The 12,911-nt window shown below is 46.8% G+C and overlaps 1 protein-coding gene across 8 annotated transcripts in view; it reads left to right on the top strand.

Annotated features, from left to right (window-relative positions):
• Positions 1 to 3,472: 3,472 nt before the first annotated feature.
• Positions 3,473 to 12,911, top strand: part of slc25a26 (solute carrier family 25 member 26) — a 44,642-nt gene continuing 35,203 nt past the window's right edge. For 4 of the 8 annotated variants that reach the window (XR_001965229.2, XM_018734096.2, XM_018734094.2 and 1 more), the window contains exons 1-3: positions 3,513 to 3,630; positions 4,907 to 5,063; positions 5,926 to 6,035. Coding sequence is in view for 7 of the 8 variants with exons in the window: in XM_018734096.2 (XP_018589612.2) it covers positions 3,598 to 3,630; positions 4,907 to 5,063; positions 5,926 to 6,035 (300 nt within the window). In the remaining variant the exon portion in view is untranslated. Of the gene's footprint in view, positions 3,631 to 4,906; positions 5,064 to 5,925; positions 6,036 to 12,911 lie in introns of all 8 variants that reach the window. The other 4 variants (XM_018734095.2, XM_018734092.2, XM_018734093.2 and 1 more) reach the window with 2 other exon arrangements.

Genomic DNA, 12,911 nt, shown 5'->3' with positions numbered 1-12,911 from the left:
GGGCTGTCTGTCAAGTATTGCTCCACCCTATTTCACACTTTTTATTCCACCAAATAGAGAAACATTACTAAGACACTGAGACATAGCAAAATATTTCACAAAGGCCTCATCAAAAGCGGTTAAAATAAATTCCTCATGAGACAGAGTTTAACCCCTAACATGCTGTTCACTGGAAAGCCACAAGAGGGAGACAAACATTATGAAACCCAAAAATGCAGTCTGGTGAAAATTTTTTTAAAATTTCACTCTTCTGGACACAAACATGATCATATTTGAAGTTGATTGTATAATTCATTTGAAAAATAATTTGAAACTCGGAAAACTGCAGGACGCAACATCATACACTGTTTTGCTTAGGCCTAAAAAAAACACTTGCGGAGTCGCTGAGATGTTTAAACTGCAAAACGTGTTCAGGGTTAGCAGGCGCACTCCAACCCCCTCCCCCCCCTAAAAAAAAAGACAAAGAAGAAAACAGGATATGACAGGATGATAGATTACCTGCTCCCATCATTGATTGGAGCGAAGGACTCAAACATCAGTGGTCCGCACTGGCACAAATCAATCGGGGGCCTGAGATGAAATCAATCCAGCGCAAATTGAGTGACCCGACCCGGTCCAGTCCCTGTTCTTAGGCAATAAGCACAAAACACACACTGAGCAGCATCACGCCCAAGGACACACGGAATCACCGTCATTTAAAAAACTTTAAGAGGTCATGGGTGCACTGAGAATGATGAATAGCGAAGTTAATGGCTGATGTTTCCCGGTGACGGTGGGGGGGGGGGGGGGGGTTGAGCCAACGTTCGGCCACACAGAGCGCGCGGTCTTGTCATCGCGCCTCAGATCCAGAACACACATGAAGGCCTGCGCGAGGAACACACCGGCAACACAAAACATGTACTTGAATTTCAAGTAAAACACAAATTAGAATATTCATCAGGACTTCATTTAATATTCATTTCCCTTTTTCTTCCCCGAGAAACACTGGCTAGGAATCAGATGAACTCGGTAAAACGTGTAATACATTTTGATGAGCTGGTTTCTTCATTTTTCTTGCGCAGAGAGGATGTCATGAAATGTTGAAAACACACACACACACACACACACACACACACACACACACACACACACACACTGGTCTCATTCAGTAACTCATACTGAACTCTGAGACACTAGACAATGAAACAGCGAAGACGCTTTGATCTGGGCCTAAGAAAAACAATGAATTAAATTCATCTTTATCTCATCACTGTTTGTGTACAAAGAGAATGAGCCACGACACCAATACTTAATAAAAAGTGAATTAATGCACTGCAATGGACTGCTGTCCTGTCCAGGGTGTACCCTACTCATCCTTGCGCCCTGTGCTTCCGAGATAGACTCCGGACCACCGGGACCCTGCAGTGAACAGGCGGCTATTGAGAACAGATGGACAGATATTGTAACACACAAAGTGCGAAGCTGCTGTCTGTCTGACTGAGTCATCTTACTTTCTAAAAAATACCTTGAGAACCTCTCCCTGCTCCGTACATAACCCCCAGCTGCAGGGGTATCAGCACGTGCCCTCACACATCGCACATTACTGGATATGCCAGTATGGATAAGTATGTAGATCCATCCATCCATCCATCCATAAATTGCACTTTTCCTGCATTTCCCAGTACCACCTCCCCATCTCACCCCACCCCATCCCACCCCATCCCAATGTTTCCCCAAACCTGAACCCCAGCACCACCCTCGTTTACATGGTGACAGGAGGTGATGAATAGCGGAGGCAGGAAGCCACATGGCCGCCCGGACACCGCACGCCGAAGACCGTGACAAATGGATGGGACAGGACCCCAAGACGATGGGTTAACGTGGCTCATCGGCCTCAAATATGTCCCGAAAACACGTTTCATAATGCAAACACATACTGTATTCATGCCGATGTCTGTGTTTAATGGGACCGAGCGACCGCTTTGATGTCCGGCTCCGTTCCCGCACTTCTCGCTGGACCTGGGGTCACGTGCTGCTCGGTGTTCCGTTTAATGTGGATGAAGAAAAAGTGGTCCGAATACGGTGGAGCACCGAGTCCGGCGTCGCGGCTTCGCTCCATGAATACATTTAACATGCAAATATAAGTTCACAGACTGTGAATACAGGGGGGAGCTTCGCACATTAATGCCAGATGTTTCTCACTTCAAAGTTTTGTTCTCCGTGTCATTGCTTCCCGCTTCCATTTTTTCGGCTTAGTGGCTTTTTCCAAAGTTGAAGATTTTCCCAAAACAATAAAGAAGTGAAGAATTCTTGATCACGAGCTAAAGAGCGAAGCGCTTCTGCACCTGAGGTCTCCACATGTTCCCCTTTCATTTTGCCACCTGTTGTTGATCTTTTCATCAGATTTTCGTTCGGCCTTCTTTAGAACTGGAGTTTAACGCCGATCGACCGCGAACTGTGTTGTATAACGATGTCAAATTATTATTACCAATAAAACATAATTAGGAAATTAAGAGGAACTGCCTGTTATCAATAACTGCTCGTCTAATGCAGGGTCACTGTGGTCCGGAGCCTATCCCCGGTTGGGACGCCGGTCGATCTCAAGGTAATCTCACACACACACAAATTGTGGGAAGTTTAGAGTCACCAGTTCAACTGAAACATTCATCTTTGGACTCTGAGAGGAAACCAGAGCACCTGGAGATAACATCCCACGTTCACGTGCACAACTGGGATCGAACCCACGTCCAAACACACACTGTTTGCTCTGAGTTGTGTGATGAAATTTAATGCCATACGGTCATTTACCCCTGGGCTCCACACTCTGTGAGGCCACATGATACTGGTCAGAGGAAGGACAGTAAACACGGAGATTTACCGTGTTCCAGGTTTGCTGGCCCTGATCTCTGAAAACCAACCAGCACCGTGGTTGGGGTAACCAGGTAAAGTACTAGGTCACCCTTCTCTGGGGGCAGCAGTTACTGCAGTGATTAGACCCACCTGAAGGTTATTGGTTTGAATCCTCACCCCTGCTGCTGCTGTAATACCGCGATACAGTAAAAACTTCCTTGCTGTATAAAAGGGTAAATCACTGCAAAGTCGGTTTTGTAGCATTGCAGATCACGCAGGACAGAGATGTCAGATAATAAAGAGTAATAAATAAAAACAATCCTGATTTATGATGATAGAAGATAAGATTGTCATAAACCTGGTTACTCAACAGAATAATGAAACAGGCACACAATCTTTTCACTCATTATCACCGGGGGACTTAACGCAATTACAACAGGTACAGATGTGTAATAATTACGGAATAAATTAAAAAATTATTCCCTGGCAACATTCATTTACTGTGATTGGATTATTTTATTATTCCACCTCGCGCCTTCGCAGAATCCCATCTCTAATTTCCGGGTTCCTCGTGCATGCGGCCCGCTGATTGGTCGTGTTACCCTTACGTCACACATCACGTGACATTTCCAATATGGCGGCGTCCTTCAGGCGCACGCTTACTGTGTATCGTGTGTAGTGTTACTGCGTATACCGGGCTGCAGGAGAGGAGATCGGGCGCTCAGGGAGCAAAACAGCCTTCGAAAGAGTTCGTTTTTGTGTGTAAACATGGACAGGAGGGAGTTCACAGCGTCGCTCGTGGTAATTCTGTTTCTTAATTGATTTCGTCTAATTCGATGTGAAGTTCTGCTGCTAGTAGTAGTACGATGGACGTTAAACCATCGTTTGAGCCGTCAGATGTCTTAAAACAAATACGGACAGACACTGCTAACATGTACTTAACTGCTCCAATAAAATTACACACGTGTAAGTATTTTTTTGGAGAAAAGTGTCTGGTAAATGATTGAATGAATCATTTACAGTGTAAACAAACCTCCTCAGGTGAGGCCTGTTGTTGATAATGAGTTGTTTTTTAAAAAAAAAAAAAAAAAAAATGTCATGTGTCAAGAAGTTGAGTCACTTTTTTGGTTTCAAACTAAGAGCACCATAATCTGCTGAATTATTACAGGTTAAGGTTCAGAGAGATGTAGTCCAACTGGGTACCACTGCAGTTTTTCCCTCTTGGGGGGCTGCAGGTGGGGTCGTGTAGCGTCAGAACTGACATCATGATGATGTTGCCCTAAAAGGGAGGGAGGGCACAGCTTCGGTATCAGATGGTACTTTAAACTGTGCCAGAGTTCTTCTAAAGTGGCAGAAAATCGCTACATTGTGTCAGCGGGTGCCCTCTTGTTCTCCACAGACACAGGTTCGAATCCCACCTCCAGCTGTAGTGCCCTGGATCAGTATTCTTACTCTAAATTGTTCCAGTAAAATGATCCTGCTGTATAAATGGGTAAATCAGTGCAAGTATCTTAACGCTGAAAGCTACTTTGGAGAAACTCATCAGCTAAATGAATAAATGTAAATGTATTTCAGCAGCATGTGATGACTGATGTTATCAACATTAAGATATTATGCCCAGATATTTGTGCGTTTGGGGGCCTTTTGAGGTTAAAAGTATTAAAAAAAGAAATCGGATGGAGTTGGCAGTGGCCGTGGGAGGTCCTTCATTCATTGATGTAGTTAAAAGCATTATGTTAACTGAGGGGAAAATTAAAATAAAAGCTTTGGATTATAAGACAAATAGGACTGTTCAGGGTGAACTCTCAAGCTCCTTTCGGGTGTCTTAACAGATCACTTGATGCGGAACGGGACTAAACTTATTTAGTGATGAGAAAGAGGACGGGACAATAATAACGTGTGTGTGTGTGTGTGTGTGTGTGTGTGTGTGTGTGTGTGTGTGTGTGCGCGCACGCACGCCTGCGCGTTCGTGTGGGGTACATCGAAGGCCATGTACCACACAAACAGAAGCCCAGTCAGCAGTGCTGCAACATGACCCGTGCAGCTGCTCACCTACGTGCGTCTCTGTGCGTGACAGGCCGGCGGCTGCGCGGGGATGTGTGTGGACCTCACGCTCTTTCCTCTGGACACCATCAAGACCAGGCTGCAGAGCCAGCGGGGCTTCTCTAAAGCCGGGGGCTTCCGGGGCATCTACGTGGGGGTCCCTTCTGCTGCCGTAGGCTCCTTCCCCAACGGTGAGCCCACATACCTGTCAAACACAAGGGTTCGAGTCTAACAAGAGACTTCTTCTGAAAGCTGTCACCGCTTGTGTGTATGGGTTTCCGATCATCAGCTGCACCGTACAGGGGCTGATGGCAGAGCAACGAAATGAAACGATAAATTGGCTTTAATGTATTTTTGAATAAAAACTTCATTGCATGGCTACAGTAGTTGACGCAGTGGTTAGAGGCATCACCTTTCACTTGAAGGTTGCAGGTTTGAATCACACCTGCTGCTGTAGTACCCCTTTATTTTTAATTTTTACTGAATCAACACAGTAAAAATTACCCAGTATAAAGGGGTAAATAATAAGTATTGTGACTTTGTAAGCTGCTTTAGAGAAAAGCTTTAGCTGGGTGAAGAAATAATAATAGCAGCAATAGATAAACAAAAAGAGGTGTGGAACGTTATTTGTGCTGTAACTTCACGCGTGGTGTAAAATACTGTAAAAACCTCATAGTTACAGGTTGTATTGTGCTTAAGGAACTATGAAACCCAAAGGTTGCTATATCAGATCCCATCAGTGCACAGCTGTAGTACCCTTGGTAAAGGTATTTCCTCAGTAATATGTCCTGCTAAAGGGTCAATCTGAGAGTGATTTTAAGCGAAAGCACCGACTGAGCAGCAAGATGATGATGATGGTAACAAGTGAACTGGCTCTCTGTCCTGACTGTGGGCTGCAGTCTTGGTGGGCGCTGCTCGCACAGGTCACACGGGGAGGGGGGAACGATTAATTTTAGCGTTGTCAGTGCCCCCTCCCCCCCAGTGCTGGCGGACCTGTTAATGGCTTCGCTTTGACTAATTGGTCCTAATATGCTGGGTTCTGCTTGGTTTCAGCTGCCGCGTTCTTCGTCACCTACGAGGCCACCAAGTCCCTGCTGCGCTTCTCTGCAGACCCGCGAATCGCACCCCTCGCCCACATGATCGCCGCTTCCTTGGGGGAAATCGTAGGTCTCTCTCCCACCCTCCCTCGTCCTCCCTCTTCCCTCCCTTTTTCGTTCCCCTTTCTCTCGAGTTTTTGGGCCCGTGAAGAAAGCGCTCAGCCTCTTTGCATACTTGCCTCAAACGCGGCGAGCGAAGGTTACCCTGGTATCTGTGGCTCGCCGTCCGGACCCAGCCGAGCAATGTGGCACTCGGGGCATCTGAGCGTTTCCTCGCCAGCTGCGTAAATAAGAACTCATTACTGCGTATTGACTTAGCTGTTTTCTCAGTGAGGCCCCAGACTCCTCGATTTTGTCGGGGGATTTACTCTCTAAAGCGGCACAGAGGCTCAGTTTCCTCTACTGGTTCAGTCTGATGGCCCGAAGCCCAGGAACCCGAGAGCTCCGCGGCAGCGGCACCGTTGCGTACGGATAAATCTCTTCAAAAGTTCACGGGGCATATTGCGTATACCGTATTATATAAACCATAAGGATGATAATATATTAACAATGAACGTGAACGAATGCTACATTGTGTAATAGGGCTTTGGTCTATTTTTCACTAATTTGTCACATTATTGATGTTAAAATAATACTAATACAGAATGATATTGTAAATATAGTGCAGCGTTATACTTTCATGCTGCACTGTTATTTTTAACTTTCATTTTTTAAATCAGTTTCTTTTGCTTTTTCTTCTCAGCACCAGCAGAACAGTGACTTTCGTACTAGACGTTGTACGTGAAGTTCCGTGAAGGGAATTGCAAACAAGGAGATTTGTTCACACAATGCAGTCGCTGATAGATTCCCAAACGCTGACTGAGAGCCAAACAATAACAGATATGGATTTTATCGTGCAGCAGAAGAGCGTTTCCTTAGACGTTAGGACTCTATTATCACAATAAGGTTCACGGGACGGCCGTCGTAAGTCTGGCTCTCAGCAGTCGCCCATGTCATAAGTGAAGAACAGGATGAATATTACTGATATTTAGCATTAACCCTCTTAGTTTTAGGCTTGTTAATTTTCCCATTTTTTCCTGAATATTGTTATGAAACTGTGGCGTGAAGGATTGATGTTCCGGTGCGCGGTCGTTGACACAGAGCCCCACCACTAATTGGGCGAGGTCGAAAAGAGGGCGGACTGTCTCCGACCCTTCGCCCCGCTGGGGGGGTTTACACTTCAAAAGAGGGATGCGCTGAGCTGAGCCCGGGTGGAATCAGAGTGCATTCTGGGTACGTGTTCTGTTGCTCAAAGGCTCTAAGCCGGGGCTTAGCTGCAAAATCCCGTCCCCGCCCCCCCGCCCCGAGTCCTCTGGGGCCGCCTGGAGAAGGAGAACACAAGAAGATGAGAACATCCTCCGGCTTGTGCAACACTTCAGGACTTTCTCCTCCTTCAGATCCGTTACGAGTCAATCGGAGCGGTACGCGGGGGGCCACGGGACACATGGCGAACTTCTTGGTCACATGGTAGCCCTATCCCTCCTCCTTCTCCTCACAACATTTACAGCTCGTTCATTTATCTGACGCTTTACTCCAGAGCGACTTACAATGTTTAGCTACTTATTCTGATTCACCCTCTTATAGAGCTGGGTGGTGGTGTTTTTTTTTTCCTCCCCCGTATCAGTTCAGGGAGAGTACCTTGATCAAGGGGGTTCTACAGTAGAAAATGCTGTAAAGGAACTATATAGGTACTACCCAGGTGTACTCTCACTTTGCACTGCAGTACCAGTGTAAAGTGAGAGTACACCTGGGTAGTACCTATATGGGGATCAGCTGGACAGAAGAGTAAAAGCAGCGATTAGAGTTGGTGCCCTGCAACCTCAAGGACATTGGTTTGAATCCCACCTCCTGTTCTAATACTCTTTAGCAAGGTGCTTACCCTGAACTGATGCAGTAAAAGTGACCCAGCTGGGGAATAGGTAAATCAAGCACTGTGAATAGTTTAGTGCACGGATGTAAAGTGGTATTTCTCAGTTGGAGAAAAGTGTCTGCTATAATAATAATCATCATCATCATCATCCACAAGTGTTCTACATCTCTGGGAATTGCTGGGACGAGATGTGGACTTATTTCTTGATCAGACGATATGTGTATTTGCAAACTCTTGACTGGTGTGGCACATAATTTATTTTACCTATTTTATCACCAAGTACATTTGCATATGGAAGGAATTTGACTTGGTGGAGGTTCCTCCAGACACATTCGACATAGAGAACCTAACATCCAAAGCAATAACGTGTGTATCGTACGTTTTGAGGAAGATCCCATAAAGGTGTGTAAGTAAAATGTAAACGGAGATGGGAATAGCAGCAGCGTGAGAGGTAAACAGGTGTAGTTGCAATAAATTAGTTTGTAGTTGGATGCCAACAGTTGCCGTACTTTAGGTTTTTACTGCCGACTTTTCTAAACGGCTGTTGAGAAAGTGTATTTTACATTAAACTACTTCACCCTTAACTTTTCCTCCGTACTTGAGAAACACGCAGCCCCCTTTCTGAGTGCCGGGAATACCGGCATCGGCGGCGCTCGGCTTTGTGGGATTTGGTTTGATCTTTGCGTCTTGCTGCGTCTGACATTAACATGCCAATCAAAGCAATGTTCGCGCACCTTGCAGAGCCCCCCCCAGGAAGTTGAACCCGAGCGGCTGCCCGAGTGAAAGTGCAGCTGGAGTTTCTCCGGCGACTCCGGATTTTTCCACACGTCGCTTAGGTCGCACCGTGATCAATTTAATGGTTTTTGAGGAGTGGCGAAACGCCCGTGATATAGCTTCCCGAAAATGTGCCTTTTTCCCATTTTGTCCCCAAATTGAGGAGAAATTGAGGCCGAGCAGGAGGAGGCGCGTCCCACGGGCTCCCGGCGGTGAGCACATTACACACAGTGACAGGAGCCGCATTCCATCTCCGCTCATCTCCTGCCTGGCACCGAATACAAATCAGCCTCTTTTCATTGATACATAATGGAATTCTTCACCACACACATACACACAACATTGTTTTTTGTCAACATAACCACCGCGACCCTACATTGGATTTGCAGTTGTTCATAAGTGATGAAGGGTTTGTAGATAAAGGGTGGATTCATTGATGATGGGTTAAAGTGATTGGTGGATGATGAATTAATTGATGGAGGGAAGATTGGAACATGGATGGATGATGATGATGGATCGATGGATTGACAGAAGGTGAATTATGATGGATGATGAATGAATTGATGGAAGGACTGATGGATTGATTGATTGGAAGATGGATGATGATGGACGGATTGATTGATGGATTGGTGGAAGATGGATGGTGATGGATTGAATGATGATTGATGGAGGGATGGACAGATGGATGATAAATTCATGGATGAATTGGTGGGTAGATGGGGACTCCTTTCTCAAAATCTTGTTGGGAACAGACTGAAGAAACAGTTGGGGTCTCCAGCTCCATGTTGGTTTGATCCTCGAAGCATCTGAACCCTGGGACATGACCCCACAACATGCCTTCTCCCAGGATGCAATATAATAATGCTTCAGTCTCGGAGAAGACGCCCCAGATGGGCCTGTGTTATGACACTTGAAGAAGAGGAGAAAATCCTGTCGCGGTTTCGATTCCATGCTGTCTACAGCAATACAACAAAGACGGACGACTTCGGCGTCGTTTACCGCGTTCTCCGGGCAGCTCTTATTTTGTCCCTAGAATTGTCACTGTTCACCATCTTTTATCACTGATGCTCTGAGATGGCTTTGAGAAAAAGACCATTTCCCCCTCGTGGATGTGCTCTGGGTTCGAGGCTCGTCCGTCACTCGCGCCCGCCCTAAATGCCACCATCATTCTGGCCCAAGCGTGTAACCCCCGCCCCCCCGAATCCCCGGCGCTGTCAGCTGTAGCGACGTCCTTTAAAAGATTAAACCATTGTTTCCCTGCTCGCCGCAACCTTTGTTTAAAAGAAGTGTGGAAGCGGAGCGACGGCCGTCGTGTCGCCCAGGAGCCGCTGATGGCGGCTGTCAGCGTCGCCCCGCTTCTTATTCAGCCATTATATCAGATTTATCTTCATTCCCGTTCGCTTGACGTCTGCTCTGAAAGCTCATTTGTCAAGCGGCGGCAGCGCCTCTCCTGCATCTCTAAACGGCGTCTCCCGGAGGATGTACTGGAAAATACAGTGTGACATGACAAGGCGGTCCCGCTGGCAGCCACTTAACTGGGCGTGGCAAGCAGTCCGTGCGCAGCCTGCGAGAGGCGCCGCCGCTGATTTATTGTGCATCCCTAATGAGGCCTTCACCCCCCAACACACACTTTTTTTTTTTTTTACAATATAACTCATAATGACTTGTTCTTCCAGCATAGGTTCCAGACAACCGTGACCCTACAGTGGACAAGCAATTATTGATGAGGGAGGGATGGATGGATTATGGATTGATTGTAGGCGCACGCACACACACGCACACGCACGTTTAGAAATGGGACAGTCATACTTGCTGGATCATAGTGGGCATGATCTGTGTGTTTCTGCTAATGCGATTCAGTCTTGGAGGTTCGTCATGTGTAGGGAGGTTGTGCTGGTGATTTGGAGATGAACTGGAGAGGAAAGTGACCCTTGTGAATGTGTTGTTTAAATGATGTGGAGATGAATATATGGAGGTGTTGTGTGGACGATTCAAAGATGATGTTGATGCGTCGCGGAGGTGATGGTGAGGACAAAGCCCCTGTTAGTATTTGACCAGTGGCCCAGGCCTGAAAGCCCTCAGAATATTTTCACACTGATTTTTGTGTGTCAAATACAGCTGTTATGTGCTGCCAGTGTTTAAACTGTAATGGGAATTAAAAAAGCTGTTCAGCATTTCTACATTTGTAATGCATGAAAAATATGGTGCGTGTGAATTTCGTGAGTGTTTGGGAGGACAAAGACCCTTTATCTTATGGGGAATGTGCTATGAACACACTCATGCTGTTATACAGGGACTATTTACTACACCTTACAGTACGGTTAAGTTAAAAACAAAAAAAAAAAAAAACTTACTTTCACAGCATTGTTCTGCAGAACAATGTCTATGATGCAGTTTGTGCTACAGCATGAGCTCAAGGTTCCTGTGAAGATGGTTGTTTAACATGCTGGATGGTGAAGGACAGGTCCATCATCTCCTTCATCACAATAAGTGTCTCCTGGTGACGATTATGGTCGGACTTCTGCGGTGAGCTTCATGTCAGAAAGGCCTGAAACTTTGCCCCAAGTTTAAACAGCCTGGTCTTTCCTGAGGAGGGGATTAGGGGTGGGGGGTGGGGGGCACTGGTACGCTGTCCACGAGCTCGGAAAGAGTGTCCAGCAGCGGATAGGTCTCCACGGTGATGTGAAGTGTGAGCCTGTGTGCCAGCTGTGTGACGCAGTGGGATTTACAGCGGCGCGACCCCAGGTTCTAATTAACGCTGCTGCTCCGAGCGGCGTCTAAATAAAGAGGAACGACGGCGCGGCTGTGAGAGACGGCGCCTGTAGATTTATCACTCAATTAGTTGGGGGGGGGAGGGGTGTCACAGAAACAGGGACGTGTTTCACACGGTCTTCTCCCGGCTCAGAACTGTTTGTTTATGAGCGCCACTTCCATATTTGATACTTTTGATGTCCTGCTGAAAACACAGATGGGTGTTGTCTCGGCAACCATTTGTTTATTGACGCTCAATACTAATTACTAATCCACATCCCGGAGTCTGATTGAGAAATGCGTCATATTTCCCCTGTCCCATGACTGTGTTATAAACGTTACTCTGCCAATGGGTTAATATAACTGCGCAGCAGGGGGCGTTGCGGTTAGAGTTACTGCCTTCTACTGCTACACTTGAGCAAGGTACTTAACCTGAGTTGATACAGTAAAAATTACCCAGCTGTACTAAAGCCATATCAGTGTAAGCAGACTGACACTGTAAGTCACTTTGGAGAAAAGTGTCAGATAAGTGAATAATTTCTGTGTGTCTGACCACATGATGCCATGGGAGGGAATTTGATTCAATGTGCCAGCTGGAAAAACACTCTGACCACTAGGTGGGAGTCTCATCACACGCTTTGGGCGTCAAGGACACGCCGCTCGGTCTCTGTGTTGATGAAGAGTGATGCTCCACAGGCGACTTGTAACTCTCTCCAGGCCTGTCGTCCCCATTTCGTACAGGGCCACGAGGACACACACCTTGTTTCAGCCGTGTCAGCGTCAGTCTCCTACTCTCATGTAAACCGGACTCTGGTGTTTGTAGCTTTTTGTCACATCTGTCCTTGTTTGATTGGGCCCCGGAAATTTCCAAGTCACATCTCGCTGTCCGAAAGTCCTTCAGTTACGGCGTTAAGTTCATTGCAAACTCTAATGGTTTGGCGCCCTTTTGCACAGGTGATATCTTCGACACGTGCCTGAGAGCATGTTGTGTTCTGTAAGGACCGGTGGTTATTTGACCTTACCTCTGACCTCTTACACTGCCTTCTCATAGCAGAAGAAACATTTCCATCTATCCATTCATCCATCTATTATCAGTAGCTGCTTGTCTAATGTAGGGTCAAGGGGGCCCAGAGTCTTTCTCAGAGCATAGTGTGTGAGGGAGGGTACACCCTGGATGAGTCACCAGTGTAACACAGGGCAATCACACCCACCCACACACACATTTACACACTTAAGGCCAATTTAGAGTCATCTGTTCACCTGAAGCACGTCTTTGGGCTGTGAGAGGAAACCAGAGTACCTGGAGGAAAGACACGAGAAGACCCAAACTCCAGGCATTAGTCCAGATAGTGCAGGCATTATAAGGCACTACCTCCTCCTCCCGAGCCTCCTGGGGGCAGACTGGCGTCCCCGGCCGTGCGGAACAACCAGCTGCCCCTGCCCTCTCCACCTTACCCTTTAGCCAATGAGATTACGGTGTGGCGGCGGTGGGCCGAGTCGGGGGCCGT

The sequence above is a fragment of the Scleropages formosus genome, chromosome 22, assembly GCF_900964775.1.
Source record: "Scleropages formosus chromosome 22, fSclFor1.1, whole genome shotgun sequence".
Lineage (NCBI taxonomy): Eukaryota > Metazoa > Chordata > Actinopteri > Osteoglossiformes > Osteoglossidae > Scleropages > Scleropages formosus.
The sequence above is the reverse complement of the archived record's forward strand: the minus strand, read 5'-3'. Positions and strand labels throughout refer to the sequence as shown.